We start from the raw sequence: 22,846 nt of genomic DNA, 5'->3' as shown, positions 1-22,846 counted from the left end.
GCATATTTTAAGAAGATAAGGCTCTAAGGTGAAAGGTGTAACTGAGGGCTGAGTGCTGTGGAAACTAGTCCACTTCTTTTTCTGTTTGTACTTTGTTGTTGGCCTGTTGACCTATTGCTTGTTTTCTTGACATTTCTCTTTGCTTGATTTCCCTTTTATAGGCCAAATCTTAAAAAATGTTTACACACTTAATAAAGGAAAAATGATGGAATAAAAGATAGTACATTGCTCTGTAAAACCAGCATGTTCTGGTAGGGTTAAAATTTTGGAGTAGGAACTTGGTGAGAATGTTTTTAAGCAGCTGTCTGATTGTATATTTGCTGTAAACCCACTTCACTTATGTCTCTCTAGGTTGGCAAATAAACAGGATAAGGAAGGGGCTCTAGGAGAAGCTGATGTGATTGAGTGTCTTTCTCTGGAAAAGCTGGTCAATGAGCACAAGTGCTTGTGTCAGATAGTAAGTTTTGAGGCTTCTTTTGCCCTATTAAATTATGTTCGGTATAACTTGGTTTTTGTAAAGGTGATAAGCAATTAGAGGATAGGCAGCTAACAAAATAATTTGTTAGTGTTTTTCTTTTTCTTTTTTTTAAATTTTTTTTTTTAATAAATTTATTTATTTTAGTTGGGGGCTAATTACTTTACAATATTGTAGTAGTTTTTGCCATACTAGTGTTTCTTTTTAAAATATTTTACCCAGGAAATACATGGTCTCACTGTTCATTTGAAATTACTTAATACAGTGATATATGTTTTCTGTTTCTGAAGTCCTTACTGACTTCTTTAAAATATCTTCCATCATTTCAAAGACTTTAAATTTGATTTTGTTTAAACATTGCTGACAGATACGTAAGCTATACAAACATGTTATTCTATAAATATTGGAAAATGGTGGAAGTATAAATACACAATTTATACTTAGGAAAAGTTTATAATGAATTTTGAAAGATTGTATTAGAGTTATCCTACAGTCTTAAAGATGAACTGAGGATTTAATCATTTATTCTTGGTTTCAGAAAATGATTGTTAGGCTGTCAATTTTAAAAGATGCTTAGTGCCATAGATTCCCTGGTGTAAGAAATTAAAATTTTCTGCCATTTTTATTATGTAGTGTTAAATAGTAGTAGTATTAATAGTATTTTTAATAGCTAGTTTTCTTCAGTAAGTTCAATTTTGTCTGTCAGTGATATTGTTTAAAATTATCTAGCACTGCCAACTTCTTGTGTCATAATCACTCTCAAAGCTTACAGGTATAATCCATAAAATATTTCAACTCATATGTACATAGTAATGTAGTAATTATTGCAAAGATGTATTTTATAAGTGAAAGAAGCAGGTGCTTTATATCATTTATTTAACGAGTTAATTGATTTTGGTTCTCCAGTAATTATACTAATGCTTTATGAATAAATATTTGTGAGAACTTTTAGTTTTAATCTTTAAGTCAAATAAACTTCTATTTTTAAGGAACCTTGTTCAGCAGTCTTGGGATATGGAAAGAAAATTGACAAGTCCATTAAAAAGGGCCTTTATTGGCTGCTACATATCATTGCAAGGGACTTTGATGCCTTACATGAACGCATCCAGAAAGACACAACAGAACAACGTGCTCTTGAGGAGCAAGAGAAGCAAGAAAGGGCTGAACGTGTACGGAAATTACGAGAAGAAAGGTAAGTAGATTAATTATCTAGCACAGTGCATATGAAAAGCCAGAAACACCTCACTTTTATGAATAGTTTTTTAGTTTGCTTATTCAGGTTCTTCTTGGTAAATTTTTTTTATTTCTGTAGACATAGCGGGTTTGGTTGATAGATTTCTAATTTTCCTAGTTATATTTATTGCTGAGGTATTTAGCTCTCACAGTTTTACAATTTTTATTTCTTTGTTTCTTATGACAACCTTTAGTGCAGTGGTTCTCAATCCACAGGGTGATTTTGCTCCTCAGAGGACATTTGGCAATGTCTAGGAACATATTTGCTTGTCATGGCTGGGAGGTCAAGTGCAATTGGCATCTAGAGGATGGAGGCCAGGGATGCTGCTAAACATTCCAATCTCCCATAGGAAAGAATGTGTCATAGACTGAGATACTCGTCATTAGTGTCAGTGAAGATAGAAGGTAAGCTGTTAGTGGATCAACCAGCTGAAGCAAAATCTGATCTTCAACACTAGTTTTTGTCTGAAAGTAGAATGAGTTGCACTATCTCAGGTTTTAAAAACATGTTTTTAAAACTTTTTATAATATGTTGCCTAAATGGAAATTTTAAAAATGTTTAGCAAACTCTAAATTAAAAAAAAAAAGTTTACATAAATTCTACCACAAAATCAGTTATAATCTTAATGCTGGAAGAAAATAATACTCAGAGTTGATTACATGCATGCATGCTAAGTCGCTTCAGTTGTGTCCGACTATCTGCGATCCCATGTACTGTATGTAGCCTGCCAAGCTCCTCTGTCTATGGGATTCTCCAGAGAAGAATACTGGAGTGGGTTGCCATGCCCTTTTCCAGGCGATCTTCCTGACAGAGAAATCGAACTGGCTTCTCAGATTTGATTAGATGTTGAATTTAGTTCTTAATCCCAAGATTTCTCTTTCTTTCTTCATTTGATTGTTACATGTCAGGGGAGGGAAGAAACAAAAAGATTTCCGCGTGAGCTCTTGTGGCATCCAAACTTGTCTTCCATCTACCTAAGTAATATTGGCCTTCTGTGGGCTTTAACGGTTGCAGCCTGGTAGACAAGAACCCACTAACTGTCCTTGGTGTTGCCTTTGTGAGGTGCTCCTTCACACTGTCAAGGAAATCCTCTGATTACTGGTATCTTTCATTTAATTCAGAGACAGGACTTATTTCTTGAAGAGGTAACTTTTCTATCCTCAAGTGCTCAATAACATGAGCAGATCAGTGACACAGGTCTCTCTTAAACCAATAAGAGGTTTTAGTTCCTGTGAGAATCTTTAATTTTCTGTTCTAATGTATATTTTCATGATATAAAGCTAAGTACACCTGACTATTCATGTAAATATACCTCCTATGTATTTATGAAAACAAAATATATGGCCATAGTTTTCTAAAGGCTTCTTTGCTTTTCCTCCACTTAGAAAACAAGCAAAAAGAAAAAAAGATTGAATAAAAGAAATTGAATTAGTCTTTTTTTTTTTTTTTTTAGTTTTAGCTTTTTCCATAAAGATATTCCAGATCATGTTATGGCTGTCTTTTCTGGTACCCCTCTCCCCTTTCCTCCTTTCTCTTAGCCTGCAACTTGTGGTCTGAATCCTCTCCTGTTTAACAGAATCCATAATGAAATTTAGATGAGAGTGTTAAAAAAAAGAACTTTTTATTGTTAAATACAATTTAATAGGTTTTTAGATTTTTATAGGTTTAGATAATTTTGAAAAAACAGTAAAACAGCTATTATTGGTATCTGAAAATAGTATGTTAAAACCAGATACCTGAAATTACTTACTAATAAATGAATAACATTAATAATGAATAACTGTCCTGTAAGTATGTTTATATACAGAGAGCTTTCACATATATTAATTTACCTGAAATAGCTCTATGAAATAGGTATTTTGTCCACATTTATGGGAAAGCTGAGGCTCAAATATGCAGATAAATGACCAAGGTCACAAAATTAGTAAATTGCAGATCACTAAATCTTGGCTTTCTAGGTTTAGGATGAGAGAATATATCTTTCCATCATAGAACTTAATTAATAAATGCCATAGTAATGAACATTGACATTGTTCTACTAAAAGTCTAGTTGCAGATCTAAAATAGTCATGTTTCTGTCTATAGCTGCTTCTTATAATAATTTACTACCTTTATCTCTGGGGCAACATTAAGTCACAGAGGTAATAAAAGTCTCAGTAGTAACTAATATAGAAATATTTATTTGATTTGAGTGACAAAGGGCAACTTATTTTTATAGCCTTTTCTACTTATGCAAAGCAATAATTGTTATCTAGTTCATTTATGATATATAACTGTATACAGCTCTTTAGAGGTTTAACAGTACTTATTTCTAGAACTTATTTATCTAGTTAACATTAGAGAAGAGGATAGCATTGGTTTGGGAGGGTAATTAATAAATTGCTAAATATAAATCTTTATTACATAGAAAAATAATCTGTACTGCAGACATTAAGAAGTCAGTCATAGAGAATGTCATTTTTGTCAGCATTTCTTTCTTTTAAAATTCAAACAATTAATCTTTACATGGAGATAGAGGCCTCTTACTGCATAAGGATATCTGAAAATCAGTAATTCAAAGCCATGTCCATATGTTTAAATATTGAATTTAATAGCCATAAACCTATTACAAGTGTTCTTAAACATGGTTTATCATTTTCTCATAAGGAATTCCAAATTTTTTCCTTAAAAATGTAGAGAACAAAGAGAGCATGAACGGGCTGAACTCCATGGAACCAGTGGTATGGCTGAGTTGGACCCAGAACCAGTTATTGTTAATCCTTTCCAGCCAATAGCGTCTGTAATCATTGAGGTATGGATAGTGGCGAATTAATTTTTATATGTTACGTTATAAAGTTGGAAATTCAGAAAGGAGGTGGGGAGTAGGGAAAGGAGGCAGGGAGATAGAAGTATTTCACCAGAGATTAATTATTTGTAACAGAAATTAAAGGGGGGAGACAGGCTAAAGGTTTGCTGCTTTTTCTTCCTCTTCAATCTTCACTTCTGATCTAGTGTATAAAGGAAGGATGGCTGCAGAATTCATGGAGAATGAAAATGAAGATAGGGGGTACTTCCCTGGTGGTCCAGTGGTTAAGACTGCCTTCTGATGCTGAGGCTGTGGGTTTAATCCCTGGTTGGGGAGCTGAGATTCCCACATGCCTTAGGGCCAAAAAACCAAAACATAAAACAGAAGCAATATTGTAACAAATCCAATAAAAAAAAAAAAAAATTAAAAAAAAAAAGAAAATGAAGATAGGGTATACAACTATCTTATTGTTCTGATAAATATATTTTGTCACATATCCTGTGATAGTATGTTTACTCTTATTTACGTTATCTTTATCCCTGTGTATTGCTATTACTATCCTTTTACAGTAATATTAAATGTTTATGTAATATTTAGAGTATGTAAATGATTTTCTAGCTGTTTTTCCAGGATACTTAATGTTTGAAACTATGATATGTTCTTTTATATCTGAATATCATTTATTTTAATTTTAAATGTCAGGTTAACCAAAATTAATTTGTAGATTTTAATCATAAGAAATTAAGGGTGAGAGAGAGAGTATGTGTGTGTGTTTCTATATCTGTCCGTCTGTGTATCAGTGTCTTTGTTTTCATTTTCTGTTGATGTTCAGAGTTTGCATTGGTCTTGCTTTAATCACTCCCAGCTGCTATGCTTCCTCAGTGGCAGAGCTTCCTAAACCGCCTCTCCATTCACTCAGAGCTTAGTGTGGCAGGTGGCTCACGTGACCCGCCTGTATGTTCTCCATCCCTCTTCCCCTATCACTGCCTCCTTCCACACAGGTATTCATCCGGAAAGGTGGATGATTATTTCTTCCTTGGGGCTGCTGCTGAGGAGGGAGGCAGCTCCACAGGTAAGAAGATGATTGTAGAGTGGTTGGTTGGCTTTATTTTTGCAAAATATTTGGTAATATGAAATATTTGGTTTTAAGTTACTTAAGAAATGAAATAGATGGAAATAAATTATCCTTTTTATCAAGCAAGTTTTCTTCCCCCAAAAACTTCTCCTTTAAAATGTTACCTTACATTTTTTTCCTTTGATTTTTATCACAGATAATGAAAATGGTGCGATATCCAGAATACACAATGAAACAATAGTAACAAATGGAGTTATATATAAGCATTTAGTATAAGAGAGAGGTGGCATTTCAAATCTGGGAGAAAAAAGATATTGAAACAACTGAAGAGTCATTTGGAAAAAAAGCAAAATTATTGAACACTGTATACCAAATTAAATTTTAAAAGATTTAAATATAAAAAAAAGAAGCCTTAAAAACACTTGGATATAATACAGTTAGACATTTGTAAACTTGGAGGAGGAGAAACTGTCAAAGCAGGACAATGAGGCCACAAATCACAGAGTGAAAAATCATAAAATGGGAAAAATAAAGTAGATCTTATTATATTCCATTTTTAAAGAGATGTTCTACAAAGTTAAGGACAAAAAAAAAAAACCATAATGAAAAATATTTGAGAAACATGGGACCAAAAAAAAAAGAATCCTTAAAAAATTACTGTGTAAATAATTAGACTCTAATAGAAAAAAGAGCATTGGGTTATGATGGGTAGTTCCTTATAGAAAAAATTTAAATGGCAATAAGGATATTTTATAACTTATCTTCAGTAGTAATAAAAATAATAAATCAACACTGAAGTAAAAAAGTATTTATTAGTTTGGTGGAGATATAAAAGATTGATAATGATTAAAACCTAGAGGGGAAAATGGCAACCCACTCCAGTATTCCTGCCTGAAAAATCCCATGGACAGAGGAGCCTAGCAGGCTGTAGTCCGAAGGGTCACCAGGAGTTGGACACAGCTGAATAACTGAGCACTATGATTAAAAAAGCACTAAAAAAGATGTGGGCTGGGGGACGTCCCTGGCAGTCCAGTGGTTAGGATTGCTCACTTCCAGTATAGGGGGTGCAGGTTCGATACCTGGTGGGGAAGTAAGATCCTACATGCTGCGCTGTGCAACCAAAAAAAGGAAAGATGTGGGAAAATATCACTCTTTCAATCCTTTTCCAATGGTGTAATTTGACATTAGTTTTTATGAAGTAAAGTTTGTAGTATGTCACATTTTAAAATGTGCTTTACCCATTTTACCCATTGATCCAGCAGCATGACTGTTAGGAGTTTATTCTGAAGAACTAATTCAATAATTGTATTTCTTGTAATAGTGAAAAATTGAAAATCACATCTTTGTCCATTGAGTGGGAGTTGGTAAAATAAGTTATGATAGAATTATTCAAAATAATAGTGTAATTGATGAAAGTAGTAATAGCTTACACTTACATCATAATATAGGAAATCCCTGGTGGCTCAGTGGTGAAGAATCCTCCTGCAATGCAGTAGATCGCCTGCAATGCAGGACACGTGGGTTCCATCCCTGGGTCAGGAAGATTCCCTGGAGAAGGAAGTGGCAACCCACTACAGAATTCTTGCCTGGGAAATCCCATGGACAGAGGAGCCTGGTGGGCTACAGTCCATGGGGTCGCAAGAGTCAGATATGACTAAACCATAGCATAATATAATACTTTCATAGCTAACACTTTACTATGTATGTGTCATGCAATATTGTAAGCAGTTCATAAATTGATTGACAGAGAAAGAAATATGTATTCTTAAATCTTTGATTCTTTTCTGTTTAAAAATATACATGTGCTTGTGCTTAGTTGCTCAGTCGTGTCCGACTCTTTGCGACCCCATGAACTACAGCGCTCCGGGCTCCTCGATCCATGGGATTTTCCAGGCAAGAATACTGGAGTGGGTTGCCATTTCCTTCTCCAAAAATATACATAAATATGTATACATAGAGGGACAGTTACATTTGTGTATGTTTGTGGATGTGTATGTCTGTACGTGTGTGGGATAGGCAAAGAAAAGCACCTCTCAGTGACTTGTACATCAAATAGTGATCATCTCTAGACTGTGGAATTACTGCTAATATAAGTGTTCTTTCTTTATATTATCTCTGTTTTCTGAATGTTTGGCAATTACCATGTTTTAATGACACATTTAAATAATTTTTAATGGAAATGTCACAGTGCCCTGAAGTTACATACTGCTCATGAATTATTTGATTTCTCCCTTAAGCTATCTTAGATATGACCATTATATTAAGAATGATACATTTCATTTTTGTCAGAATGAAAAAAAACTTGAAAGAGAGAAAAAGAGGCAAAATACAGACGACAGTGATGGCTGCCCCCTGAAACATAAAATGGAGCATGAGCAAATAGAGACACAGAGCCAGATCAGTGACAGTAGTCAAAAAAACAGTGAGTTTGGAGTAGTAGAAAATTATAAGGAGGCATTAACACAGCAGTTGGAAAATGAAGATGAGACAGACTGGAGATCATCAGAATCAGGTGATAAACCTAGTTATTAAAAATATATAAATTATTTATTTTTATGGTCATTGTGTTTATTTTTAAGTTTTATGTATTATATGTGACATATAAATAACATATATAAAACTTAAAAATACTCTTTCATTTGTCATGGTTATTTTCATAAAGAAATGTATCGTAAGATTTTTTATCTCCAAATGCAGTGTTTCTTATTTTTTTTCATGAATTTTAGTTCATCATTAGTTTGCTAACTTATGTTTTTATTCATGATATCTTAAAACCTAGCCCTTTGCAACTGAAAAGAATTTCAGCTGAAAATTCCATTTCAATAATTAGGAATATTGCATAGCCCCAGAAATCCCTTAGAGTGTATTTAAAATGTTTAAAATTCTTGGAGGGTTTGTTTTGTTTTCTTAATCTTCATAAAGTTATAGTCAGTGTCATTTTCTTTATTTACTTGTCATTTTTAGGGGATGCAGACATAATTGAACATTTTGAAAGCTTTATGGCAGAAACCAACACAATATTGTAAAGCAATTATGCTTCAATTAAAATAAACATAATTTAAAAGCCATTTTATTATCAAATATCCATTTTCCTCTTATTTTACTATGATATGAAATCTTTAATTTATAGTTACTTTTCTTTTTTAAACTATGTGATTTTATAGTTTGAGTTATGTGATTTAACAGAAAATTTATATCTTTTGGTGTCTTAGAGAGAGACCCTTTGGACTCATACAACCTGAGGTAGCATCTAGACTTTCTCATCTACTAGATGTATGTTATGTTACATGGTGTTCTTCAGTCCTTGTTTTTGTCATCTCAAAAATGGAGTTTTCATCTTTTTTTTTTTTTTCACCAGGCTTTTAGGTTTCCTTATAATAAAAGTAACCCTACAATGTTCCTAGCACAGGGCCTGACACATGAGAGATACCAAGTAACCATTGCTTCCTTGCCATTCTTAGTTGGTGATACAATAACTAGGTATATGATGTATTTATAAGGATGGTATATAAGAATTTTTGTATAGTATTAAAGAGTTTATGAAAACAAGATCTCAGTCTCTGAGATGCAGAGTACCTAACATGGATGTTTTGCTGTATAAAAATACTTAGATTCAAAAGTTATACTTTTTGTAATTTGGGAAGTTAGGGTATCCACATTTGTACCCATATCACTCTGTTAGCAGAGTAAAACAAAATGGAGGCTTAAAGTGGGCTCTAAATATATTGGAAGAACTCTTTCTAATAACACTAATACGTTGTTAAAGAATAAAATGGTTTGGTAGATGATTTGAAAATATTATTTAACACAAAATTGTTATTTCACATAGCAATCCTGGGGTATATTTTTCTCATTATGTAGAGTAGGACACCAGGGACTTGGAAAGGTTGAGTAATTTGAGATCACACGTCTCACCTGTGGCTGTGCTGAGCTACACTTCCCTCGACTTTCGATCCTCTGTTGCATAGCTTGTGCTCTTCCATGACCCTGACTTATTGCCCATGCTAAAGTACCATATGATTCTGGAAGCTCTCTTTCCTTTCTCCCAGCTGCAAACTTATAGCTTTAATTGTAAAAGGATGTCTCTGTTTATATCTAGAGTAAAATGTTCTCAAGTGACACTAATTTATTTAGAAAAATAATGAGTTTCTAAATATACTTGAAATTTCTTACTGCTTTATAGGTTTCATAGATGTTGGCTGTTTCTTGTGTAACATAATTTCCATTTTAGAAAATGTATTATATGTATAAATTTAGCAATTTGGGATTCAGTTCAGTTCAGTCGCTCAGTCGTGTCCGACTCTTTGTGACCCCATGAACTGCAGCACGCCAGGCTTCCCTGTCCATAACCAACTCCTGGAGTTTACCCAAACCCATGTCCATTGAGTCGGTGATGCCATCCAACCATCTCATCCTCTGTCGTCCCCTTCTCCTCCTGTGCTCAATCTTTCCCAGCATATCAATTAAAATATTTCAGTGGCTCTGCTGTTTGATTATTTAACTACTATACCATCCTGGTTTATGTTGTTAAAGTTTACATGTTAACAGTATAGATTCACTTAAAATGTCTTTATGTGCTTAAGCAAGAATCTGTAAATATTTTTAGAAAGATTAAGATTCAATTCTGTAAGATCTAATATGAGCATACATTTATATTGAGCATCTTGGGCATTATTTTCATAGATAATGTGCTTCAGTTTGATTAGGGTCTTTTTCACATTTCAAAGGATTATTTTGGGGCTTAGATCTGGAATCATTCTGTATATCCTACTGAGACAAACCAATACCTCTCTTTTTCCCCCAGGTCATCCGTAGCTTTGTAGAAGTCTCTGTAATTAGATAATTCCATTTATTTATTATGACACTTGAAAAAAAAATGTTACTTTTGGAAATATGGATTTTTTTTGTATTCTGAATCACTTCTCATAGAACTTAAAATATGACTTTTTGCCACTCGCATCATATTTATTAATCATTCATTCAATAAGCAATCACAAATTTACTCTTAGAAAAGGCAAGTGCACAGTTCATTATTGGTAACAATTTTTAAGTTGAAGTTATATTTCTATGGTAATAATAATATCAATATTCTAATTCTGTTCTTTGTTTTATTATAGAAGTAACTTTTTCCAAAAGGCATAAAGTTTCATGTTTATATTCTTATAGATAACAGTAAAAAGAAAACTAAGAAACTAAGGATGAAAAGGAGCCACCGTGTAGAACCTGTTAATACAGATGATTCTGTTCCTAAGAGTCCAACACCACCCCCACCTCCTCCTCCTGGTGAGTAAATTGATATTGATACTGAATTTAGAAATACTGCCTTAAACAGTGAAGAAAAATAAAATTATGCAGTTTTTATTCAGCGTATTCATTATCTTGTGAATTTGTGAGAAAGGTAGAATTCTTTGTTCCATCCACTTAGTTCAGAATTTATCAACATAAATATTGATTTTTTTATTCAGAAAAAAAATGCTTTATGAAAGTAAAAAAATAGTAAAAATTAATAAGACATCTTTACTTAAGTACCTCCTATAATGGATTCAGGCCCTGTTTGGAATATCAGTACCCAGATTGCTAAAAGGAATGTAATTGTAATGAATGGATGGTTAGTATGACCTTTTAAAAAATTGGATCTTTCATCCTGAAAATTAACATTTGAAGCCAAGATGTTTGAATGTTTCCATTATATTTCCAGCATACATCCTGACCTTCTAACATGTTATGGAGATTAAATGGAATACTATATATAAGGCACTGGGACATAGTAATTTTGAGAAATTTTTCATCACTAAGCATTGTACCTCACATATTCAGTAAATACCTTATAATGTATATGTTTGTAGTTTTCTTTTAGTCTTGCTAGAAGGCGTAAGATGGTAACATTTTCCGTTGAGCCCCATTTTAAGACTCATTTCTGATAGTCCATTTAATAAGTGTACATTTCTTTTAGCTTCTGTTGGCACTTAGGTTAGTAGCCTAAGGTTATTAATGATGGTAGTGAGGATGCTTATATTTTTAACTAAAGGGAAACAAAAACTTAAAGCAAGTATTACCAACCTAAAATTACATTTTAAAACAGAAACCATTTAAAATGGATTTATGGTTATTTGGTACTATGTCATTCAATATGTATGAATTGACATTGAAGTTGTATACATTCCTGTCAAGAGAGGGATCCTCTTAACATACCTAAAGAGATAATGTTTAACAGTGTTTTTAAATGTCTTTCTTTTTCTTCAGTTGGCTGGGGAACCCCCAAAGTCACTAGACTTCCAAAACTTGAACCTCTTGGTGAAACACGTCATAATGGTAATGCAAAAGGATCAGTTTTCAAATATCTATACATATCACATTCATTTTTCTTTACCTCATTACTTCAGTAAAGCCTTTCAAATCCACAACCATCCTTTTTCATTATACTTCACTTTCATTTATTTAATTTTTTATTCTTAAGTGCCCTTTGCCTCAAGATAATTTTATTTAACATTTATCTTAGAAAACAGAGGTAAAGACCATCATAGCTTGTGTTTATCCATTATATATTAATGTAAATAGTTGTAAAAGAGAAAGATTTTAAGGCAGCTTAAATATGAGACAGTACAATTATGGTGTTAAAAACTTCATTGTCCTATATATGCTTGGTATACTCAATAATGCATGCATGCTAAGTCATTTCAGTCGTGTCTGACTCTTTGCGACCTCATGGACTGTGACTTGCCAGGTTCCTGTGTCCATGGAATTATCCAGGCAAGAATACTGGAGTGGATTGCCATTTCCTTCTCCAGGGGATCTTCCCAACCCAGGGATTAAACCCACATCTCTTACATTTCCTGCATTGGCAGGAGTGTTCTTTACCACTGGTGCCACCTGGGAGGCCCCAGTGATGATAATGCCATGTAATTGCTCTTTCTGTGCTTCTAATGATACTCAGCTGCTGAAATTACAATAAAGAGTAACGCAGTTTGTAAGATCAGAAACCAAATCAGTAAACCAAATAAAGTTCAGCTTAGTAAAAGTGAAGTCGCTCAGTTGTGTCTGACTCTTTGTGACCCCATGGACTGTAGCCTACCAGGCTCCTCTGTCCATGGGATTCTCCAGGCAAGAATACTGGAGTGGGTTGCCATTTCCTTCTCCAGGAGATATTTCTGACCCAGGGATTGAACCCACATCTCCCGCATTGTAGGCAGACGCTTTACCATCTGAGACACCAGGGAACTTCAGCTTACTAGAAAGAAAGTTACTAAAGTCTTCACTAAATCAAGAAAACACTTTTTTGGATGAAATTAACATAAGGTGTAGTACAGCCAGTATAGGGTATAAGAGCCCCACCTGGAAACTTGAAAAAGGACAGTGGGGAATATAGAACTTCCCTTTACAACAGGCAGAAGTTCTGATTTCTAACATGCAAAAGGATGATTTATACATATAGAATTGTAGCTCAATAAAATTCATCAAGAACATCTCATTTCCTTTTTGATAACTCTGTTTACCTAATCTCGAACTTGGTTTCCTAAGAAGATCCATTTACTAGAAAAGAAAAATGCAGAAGTTTAATCTTTTGAAAAGCATTATGTATAATTTGAAATTATATCAAACTGTCTAAAATATTTTATTCAAAAAGTATTTAAATTTAAATGTGCTGGTTGCTTTCTTTTTCTGAATACTGTATTAATAATGAAATATTTCTTCATAATCATTCAGTTCAGTTCAGTTCAGTTGCTCAGTCATGTCCATCTCTTTGCTATCTCATGGCCTGCATCACGCCAGGCTTCCCCGTCCATCACTAACTCCCGGAGCTTGCTCAAGCTCATGTCCATCGAGTTGGTGATGCTATCCAACCATCTCGTCCTCTGTCGTCCCCTTCTCCTGCCTTTAATCGTTCCCAGCATCAGGATCTTTTCCAATGAGTCAGTTCTTCGCATCAGGTGGCCAAAGTATTGGATCTTCAACTTCAGCATCAGTCCTTCCAATGAATATTCAGAACTGATTTCTTTTCAGATTGACTGGTTCAATCGCTTTGCAGTGAAAATTAAAATATTTTTTTAATTTCCAAAGACAGAAGGTTTGTCCTTCAACTTCAGAATAACAGTGAAGTCACATGTCTTGGTGCTAATTTTACATCATGATGTTTTTGTTGACTACAATAGATTAGTTCCTGTTTATTTATATTTTGAAATTGTATGTGTTAGACTATATTATCAGCTTAAATATTCACTATGTTGTTAGAAACAATTAGGTAGTGCTAATGTATGTGTATATAAATATATATACATGCGTACATGTGTGAGAAGAGTTAATAAACAGAAGAAATAAACTATTCAAAGATGGAGAGGTGGGAAAACACATTGCTTAATTTGGAAAATAGTATGAAGTTACTTGTGACTAGAGCTTAGGTTCATATAGGTGGAACAGGTAAGAAATAGGAAGTTTAAAGTTATAGAGAGATATTGAAACTAGAATTACGGCTTACAGCCAGATTGTTTAGGGCCTCACATATATATTTAAGATGTCTAGACTTGCTATAATTTTACAAGAGACAATATACATTTTTTAACTGGGAAATAGTATTACAAAAGTTATTGTTTAGGAAAGTAATTTTTGTCACTATGTATAGACTAGATTGTGCCCACACCTAAGGTTAGGATCCCAGTTAGAAGCTGTTGCAGTAGTCAGAGTGAGAAGTGAAGAATGGGAATTGGAATGGAGAATAAAAAATATATTGAGAGAATATTTGAACAGTTATAAGTTCTATAATGAAGAATGAATGTATGGGATGAAAGAAGAGAGGAACAGAATATTATTTGGCTGAAGGGGCTAGAAGGTTGGTGCTATCTCTAATACTGACAATACATGAGGAGAAAGGAAACTTGCTTTGGAGGTGTCTGTAGGCTTACCTATTTGGAAATATCTATAAATCAGTGCAAATAAGATTCTGGAACTCTGGAGAAAGGGGACTCAGGTGGGTGGAAGGGCATGTAAGTAGCTTTTGTTTTGTTTTTCAGTTGTCATCACGTAATAGAAATGCTTTGTCCCTAATAGATGTTGTATATTTGTTTACTGAATGAATGAAGTTGAAGGAATGATAGTTTCCTGTTTCTGAGGATGTAGAATATGTAGTATGTAGAATAAGGAGAAAAGAATGGTAGCATCTGGGGGAACATTAGTTAAAAGCAACTAAAAAAGAGGTTGAAAATGGGCTAATAAGGTTGTTTTTTGTTGTTTTGGTTTTTCTTTGCTTTCCTATTATTTTTAAATTAGAACTCCTAGAAAAGAATTATAATGAATTAGTTAAATTTAAGACCACCGTATCAGTTAATTTTAAGTAGATCAATAAATTTAACTTCTCAAAGCAGGGAATTAAACATTCTAACTTCACAAGCTTTAAAATATCTTCATTATTTTTTTCCCATAAGTTTTAAGTCAAAGTATACCTTGTATAGCTAAAAAAAAGTATGATCAACTCTGTTTTCATTATGGAGAAGAAAGTAGGTATAATAAATTTAAAATTTTAATTAAAAAGTTTAGTTTTTACTATTTATTGTGAGATTTTTGTTTGAGATGCTGATAGTTGCCAATTTTATCATCGCATCCTCTTCTCTTTCCTAACTGTATTAATACATATTTATTTGAATGTGGTTAATGGGAAGTAAACAACAGACATATACTGAGCAAAGAGAAATAATTAAGTTAACTGCATTTGGGTTTGCACTTAAAATTTATTGAGATGAAAAATAATTTTTTATAGTCAAATTAGGAATTAAGGCAGATTCTTATTTATTCTTTGATTATAGACATTGATTCCTTGATGGCAATTCAATTTTACTTTTCTAATTGCTTTATTTTCTGTAAACCTCACTCTGGGTAATAGGTAAGACATGCATTCAGAGAATAGGCTTAAAAACTGCATTCAGAGAATAGACTTAAAAACTGAATCTATATTCCCTTTGTAAATACTCTTAATCCATACTTCATAAATGTTACGCATTATGAGAAATAAACATTCTGTTGGCCAAAAATGCCAAGTATAAAACTAAAGAATATTTTCCAGTCTCAAAATATGAATGAAGATTATATTTTGTATGTTAAGTTTGAAGCCCTTTATTAAAATAGATATCAATTAATTTGGTCATATCAGTTGGTCAGTATGGTCACCTTACATCCCCTATAGTTAAGGCAATAAGACACCTGTTTTGTATAGAATGATATAATTTTCTGGCAATGAAATAATACAGAATCAACTGCAATTGATACTTCTTGTCATATGTGTGTGATTTGGGTACTTTTCAATTCTAGAAGTAAAACATAATAGAAACTATTCATTCTGGTTTAGTAATGAGTTTTGTGATGTGTTAAAATTCTCATTAATTTTGAAAGCAAGAAATTAGAAAAGGCATACTCTAAATTTATCAAAATAATTGTATCTTTTAATTTTATTAATAGCAGTACTAATAACTGTATACTATGTCCCTGGCATATTGCTAAGCACTTTTAAGTACATTATCTCATTTTAATTCTTCTAATAGCCTTATAAGATGGGCAGTTTTGTGTGTGAGAAACCTACACCCATACTTTGATTCATTTTATTAACAGTTATATTAAGATTTGTTAGAGCATCATGGCAGCTTAGTATTTGCTTTAAATTTATAGTTGTTTGAACAATCATTTTCTCCTAATTTTTTTTAAGGAGAGAATATACAGTTTATTTAAAATTGTTTTTGAGTAATGACATAATTGTGGCAAATATAGTATTGTCTGTGGTAGACTCTGGTAGAGGCTGCAAACCTGACACAAGAGCACCTCTCATTGTTCACCCAAACTGATGATCAAAATGTTTGAAGTAGGGGTGTACATGATGTTGATGAGTCTCATTATTGGTGGTACTAACCTTCATCATTTGAATAAGGTGATATTTGCCACATTGTAAAATGTTACTATTTTCTTTGTAATTAGTAAATATCATAGAAGTGATACTTGGAGATTATGCAAATATTCTGTTCTCCACAAACTTTAGCTTCCATTTTAGCATCTGTCATTGGATTGTGTGTGTAATAATTTTTACTGTGGTATTTGCCTAATTGTAATTTTCTACTACTCTGTTTTATTGAAATTTATTCAATTTCATTATTTTATTTTTTCCTTCCAGTTTTATTGAAATGTAATTAATTTAAAGCACAGTATAAGTTTAAAGTGTATAGCGTAATGTTTTGACTTATATATATCATGAAATGGTTGCCACAGTAAATTTAGTGAATATGCATCATCTCATACAGATTAAAAAGGAAAAAAAGAAATTTTTTTTCCTTGTGATGAGAACTCTTAGGATTTATTCTTTTAACAACTTTCATATATAACATACAGCAGTGTTAATTATATAATTATATTAATAATGTTTCACATTACATTCCTAGTACTTATTTTATAACTGGAAGTTTGTACCTTTTGACCACCTTAATCACCATACAGATACTACATTATTGCTGACTGTATTCCCCACTCTGTACATTTCATCCCTGTGACTCATTTATTTTGTAACTGGAAATTTGTACCTGTTAAGTTCCCTCACCTATTTCACTCATTCCTGCACCCCACCTACTGCCTTGCCATCCCTCTCCCTTGTCCAGCAACCACCTGTTTATTCTCTGTATCCATGACTCTGTTTCTGTTTGTTCGTTTTTTTGTTTGTTTTTGAGATTCCACACATAAGTAAAATTATATGCTATTTGTCTTTCTTTGATTTATTTCACTTAGCATAATACTCTCTAAGTCCATCCATGTTGTTGAAAATAGTAAGATTTCCTTTTTTTTATGGCTTAGTTATTGTGTGTGTGTGTGTGTGTGTGTGTATCACATCTTTATCCATTCATCTGTTGAAAGGCACTTAGTTTGCTTCCATATCTTGGCTATGGTGAATAATGCTGTAATGAAATAGGAGTGCATATATCTTTTTGAATTAGCATTTTTGTTTTCTTTGGAAAAATACCCAGAAGTGGAATTGCTGGAATGTATAGTAGTTCTATTTTTAATTTTTGGAGGAATCTCCATACAGTTTTGCATAGTGGCTGCTGCGCTGTTTACATTCCTACCAGCAGTGCATGAGGTTTCCTTCACATCTTCGCCAACATTTGTTATTTGTGTTGTTTTTGACGATAGCTATTCTAACAGGTGTGAGGTGATATCTCATTGTGGTTTTGATTTGCATTTCCTTGATGATTAGTAATGTTGAACATCTTTTCATGTGTCTGTTGGCCATCTGTCTGTTTTCTTTGGAATAAATAGTCTTTTCAGATCTTCTAGCCCACTTTTTAAATTTTTTTTTTTTGATATTGAGTTGTATGAGTTCTTTGTGTGGTTTGGATATTAACTCTGTATTGGATGTATTATTTGCAAGTATCTCCTCCCATTCAGTAGGCTCTTCTTTTGTTGATAGTTTCCTTGCTGTGCGAAAGCTTTTTAGTTTGATATAGCCCCACTTTTTGATTTTTCTTTCGTTTCTCTTGATTGAGGGGACATACCTAAAAAATATTAAGACCAGTGTCAAAATGTGTAGTGCCTATATTTTCTTATAGGAGTTTTATGGTTTTGGATTTTATGTTTAGTCATTCAAAGTTTATTTTCGTATATGGTGTGAGAAAGTAATCCAGTCTGATTATTTTGCACGTGACTCTCCAGTTTTCCCAATACCATTTATTGAAGAAGCTGTCTTTTCTCCATTGTATATTCTTACCTCCTTTGTCATAGACTTTTGTTAGTGGCAGCCTTAGAGTTTGCAATATACATTTACAACTAATCTAATTTTGCAAGCTGGTTTCTAGGGCATGTTCATGCCTGAGGTGCTAGTATCTATTTAAGACCCCCTTAGGCCACTTGGCCAGACAAAATGGATGCTGAGGCAGCAGTATCATGGAGCTGCTTAGCTGAACTCTGGCCTGTGCAGAACTGGAAATGGACCCCTAAATACATTTTTAATATATTTATTTCAAGTCACCTTGAACACCTTTGCTTCTAGAATAATTTGTGGGTAATAAGCCAGAAAAACTGAAGTTTCCGTATGCTATTAAGTTTATAAACCAATTTATGATAATTAAGGGCTAGGAACTTATTATGAAGAACAAATTAAGACTGTTTTTGTATCAAATATGCCCTAAATCAATGAACTATACTGAAGTATCATTGTAAAATACTCCTAATACCAGAACACTAAGATAATTAATTTTTCTTAACAAATTCTTAGAAGTAATAGACATTGGATAAGAACATGGATTGTGCAAATACTGATTTTATCAGGGCTTTGGCAACAGGTTCCATTAGTTTTGGATGTTTGTTATTTGTTTTGTTCTGATGTGAACACTTACTTGGAAATAATAATTATGTATTAGGTGCAGCTTTATATTAAATCAGTAGAGATTAATTTATAACCTCGAGTTAAAATTTACCCTAGTGGTTGTTTTTTTAATTTATTCAAGTTTTTGCAATTCAGACTTTTTCCCCCAATCTGCCCTATGCATTGCTTCACTTACAAGGTCAGCGTTTCTTACTCTTTTAAAGGTGTTGGTTGGAAATAAATAAATTGTGTTAGAAATCTTGATTTACCATAACAATTACATATTTTTGGTATACCTTCTTTACATAGATTTCTATGGAAAGCCACTGCCTCCCGTGGCTGTGCGACAGAGACCTAACAGTGATGCTCACGATGTCATCTCATAACCAAGTCATATGGATGTGCTTTCTTGACATCAGCAAGATGAACTGGAGGGCCTTCCTTTTCAACAGAGGAAAACCTTGAACATCGATGACTGGGGCAAGATAACAATAGCAATATCAGTGAGCCAAAGACCTGACTGTTCTGATAATTAATTACTTATCCCTGGTCTTCATGGTTTTTTTAAAAAAGAAAAAGACCAGCAAATGGGATGAGCATTTGGAACAAGTTAGCAAGAGTTAGTGTTGACTCTGGTTTATACATCCCCACTCATGGGTGTATTCCTGAAGGAAAACCTGTTCAGAAAAAGAGCCAATGGACTCTGTACACTTCGTTTACTATTTAATAGTCTTTATTTCTTTATTTTAAATGTTTGTAAGATATATGTGCATGGGAAAGGGGATTCTTGGGAATTTATAACCTCACTTTTTAACTTTTTATATTTTTCTAAAAGTTTTAAGGATTTTAATTACTATAATATTGACTGTGCACTTTTCTATAGATGCTTTGTTTCAACTGTGTCTGAAAAATGGAATTGACTTACTTGACAGACATGAACTATACAAATGAGATATATTTATATGGTTTGAAGTATGTTTTATAATAGTATTGATCTTTAAATATACATCTTAATTTGACCTTAAGATATTTTTAAAATAGATTCTCAGATTTTTATTTTACCAAATTATGTTATTTGAAAGGACTAATTAATTGAATGTTTGTTGCTGTTTGTTTTCTTTGATGACATTCCCAATAAATGAAAGACACTTGGAATTCCTTTTGACTTAAATGCTTTTTAAGTTAATAGAAATGTTTTATGAGATACTATTAAAAGTCCCAGTAAACCCCTCTTTCAAAGATTAGATCTTTTCAGAAATCAAGGTGCTCCTTCTCACTCCCCTTGTTCTGTCAGAAGTTTCAGTAACTCTTATAGGTTATTCTACCTCTTTTGTGCCTTGAAATTAAAGGCAAAAAGACCAAGAAAGCTACTATAGTCTAACACTTTATTTTATAAGTGGGAAATGCTTGGGTACTAACAAAATAAGAATAAAATGTTGGTTTAAATTACATTTATAAAGAAACAATTCCAAAATAATTAATTTAAAATAATAGTACTTCCCTTGCACTGAAGAATGGCATCTATATATTCTGTCTTCCAACTGGCATTTAGACGAACTTTTAGATATATATTTTGAATAATAGGTTAAAATGTTTAATTAAAAGCATCCATATACATCAAGGTGAAAATGCTCTAAACAGAAATCACCTTGTTAAAATTGGTAAGTCAGTTTGGCAACTTGTACTGATAACAGATATATATATATATCTGACAATAACACTATTAAGCATGTCTAAGGCAGTTTAATACAATTATTTACTTTAAAAATTTTCATTTTGAGCATCATATGCAGTTTTTTGGCGTTTTGTACATGGAACTAACCTAGCGTACTGAGTAGAAAGCATTCTATTTCAGATATAAAATTCATAACAACCTAAATTTGATAGGTGGCTGAAGTGTAAGGAAAAGTAACACAAGAAGACAGAATGTAAATTTTGTATTGGCTTTTAGAGAAAAAACTGGCTTGTATATCTTCTTGGTTCCTTTTTATAAAATTTACATTAGTTCATTTTTTAAAACCGGAACTCATACTTTGCATTTTTACTATTCATATTGTTTGGGAATACATATATCTTTAAAATTTTTGTATCCTGCCAGTGATTAGTGTACAATAATTACTGAGTTCATTTAATAAAAATAAATGAAAATCATTTTTAAGATTTTGAAATTAAATATATGGTAAAATAGAATGTTTTATATATCTCAAAATTAATTTATATTCTTAATGCATTCTAAAAATATTTTTAGTTTTGTAAATCCATGTGGCTTTTAACAAGTAAAATGCCTATTTTGTTATATGCTTCATTTTCATTCTTAATCACTATGAATTATGACATTTTCACACAATAAAAATAGCTTGCAGCAGTATGTTGTTTTGTTTTCATTTGAGAAACTTAAATTATTTCTTTTTGGTAATAAAATAAAGGATTTTTAAAAATATGACTGTTGACATTTTAAGTTGAGAAATTAAAATAATACATTTTTGTTGTTTTTCATTAAAAACTTTTTTCTCTGCATACATTTTTATATACGTGAGACACATGTTATTTTAAAGACTGAAAAACAACATCATATTGCCTTATTATTCTAGATCACTCAAGGTCTGTCTCTTGAGATAAAACTATTATCCAGAAGATACAGCTTCACTTATTTGAAGGATAACTCTGTATACCTTTACGTGTAAATTATATAACATATATACAATTTTGTATGTCGTCACTATGAGTATAAAATAGTTTTTTATACTATTTCTGGAAACAACAGTAGAAAGAAGTGTTGAAAAATGCTTAACTATTTTAGCTATTGTTTGTATTTTCCTCAGTTTTTCAAACTAGGTTTTTTTAATTTGTCTTTTATAATGGAAGAAGCAAATTCATAATTTTGTAAAAATTAAATGCCATGTTTTCTGCAGGTTTAAGATTAAATGCTTTTTAAGTGCCAAATTATGGAATAGAATTCACCTAATTTCTAAACATTGCACGCAGCCATGAAATTAAAAGATGCTTGCTCCTTGGGAGAAAAGCTATGACAAACCTAGACAGCACATTAAAAAGTAGAGACATTACTGTGCCAACAAAGGTCCATAGTCAAGGCTATGGCTTTTCCAGTAGTTATGTATGGATGTGAAAGTTGGACTATAAAGAAAGCTGTGAGCACCGAAGGATTTATGCTTTTGAACTGTGGTGTTGGCAAAGACTCTTGAGAGTCTCTTGGACTGCAAGGAGATCTAACCCATCCATCCTAAAGGAAATCAGTCCTGAATATTCATTGGAAGGACTGATGATGAAGCTGAAGCTCCAATATTTTGGCCACCTGATGCGAAGAGCTGACTCATTAGAAAAGACCCTGATGCTGGGAATGATTGAAGGCAGGAAGAGAAGGGGACAACACAGGATGAGATGGTAGGATGGCATTACCGACTCAGTGGACATGAGTTTGAACAAGCTCCAGGAATTGGTGATGGACAGGGAAGCCTGGCATGCTGTAGTCTATAGGGTCGCAAAGAGTCAGACACAAGTGAGCAACTGAACTGAACTGAATTTGTAAAACTTCCTGTGAGTAGTTGAGACTCATTCAGCATTAGAATATGCCACTATGTTTGAGGCTGATCTCTTACTTAGTATTCTTTTACTATGGCAATATTTTATTTTATTTGCTACTTGGTTCTATTTGCTATGCTTTCTGTATTGTTCAGTTTCTCCCATTAAAGAAATACTATTCCTGCAGATGGCAAAAGCTTATGAAAAATGACACTGCCTATGTAAATAAAGCTGTAGGTTATATATGTTGTTATCCTTGGCTCTGCCACTTAAATTTTTCTCTAAATGAAGTATACTTTGCAGTTGAGATTCAGCTAATACCCTCTAGTTTATCAAGAAATACATTCAAGTGTATCCAAAAAGTAAATTCATATATTTCAAAGCTTACATTAAAAATGCTTTAAATTATCAAA

General features: G+C 32.7%; 2 protein-coding genes across 15 annotated transcripts in view; one reads left to right on the top strand and one right to left on the bottom strand.

The window, feature by feature from the left end:
- Positions 1 to 21,261, top strand: part of ARL13B (ARF like GTPase 13B) — a 77,219-nt gene extending 55,958 nt beyond the window's left edge. For 6 of the 11 annotated variants that reach the window (XM_081547551.1, XM_081547519.1, XM_081547499.1 and 3 more), the window contains 7 exons: positions 352 to 457; positions 1,465 to 1,667; positions 4,386 to 4,500; positions 7,859 to 8,081; positions 10,736 to 10,852; positions 11,813 to 11,881; positions 19,203 to 21,261. In XM_081547551.1, the coding sequence (XP_081403677.1) occupies positions 352 to 457; positions 1,465 to 1,667; positions 4,386 to 4,500; positions 7,859 to 8,081; positions 10,736 to 10,852; positions 11,813 to 11,881; positions 19,203 to 19,279 (910 nt within the window). In that variant the 3' untranslated portion in view covers positions 19,280 to 21,261. The remainder of the gene's footprint in view (positions 1 to 351; positions 458 to 1,464; positions 1,668 to 4,385; positions 4,501 to 7,858; positions 8,082 to 10,735; positions 10,853 to 11,812; positions 11,882 to 19,202) is intronic. The other 5 variants (XM_081547576.1, XM_081547562.1, XM_081547594.1 and 2 more) reach the window with 1 other exon arrangement.
- Positions 1 to 22,846, bottom strand: part of STX19 (syntaxin 19) — a 44,712-nt gene that overhangs the window by 17,941 nt on the left and 3,925 nt on the right. Inside the window, exon 2 of one of the 4 annotated variants that reach the window (XR_014070619.1) lies at positions 15,269 to 18,084. The exons of 1 other annotated variant lie outside the window; for it this stretch is intronic. The gene's annotated coding sequence lies outside the window, so the exon portion shown is untranslated. Of the gene's footprint in view, positions 1 to 15,268; positions 18,085 to 22,846 lie in introns of those variants that run through there. 2 more of the 4 variants (XR_014070612.1, XR_014070614.1) reach the window with 2 other exon arrangements.

The sequence above is a fragment of the Giraffa tippelskirchi genome, chromosome 2 (assembly GCF_054371585.1).
Source record: "Giraffa tippelskirchi isolate mGirTip1 chromosome 2, T2T-mGirTip1v1.2.pri, whole genome shotgun sequence".
In the NCBI taxonomy this organism is placed as follows: Eukaryota; Metazoa; Chordata; class Mammalia; order Artiodactyla; family Giraffidae; genus Giraffa; species Giraffa tippelskirchi.
Note: the sequence above shows the minus strand (reverse complement) of the source record. Positions and strands in the feature narration are given on the sequence as shown.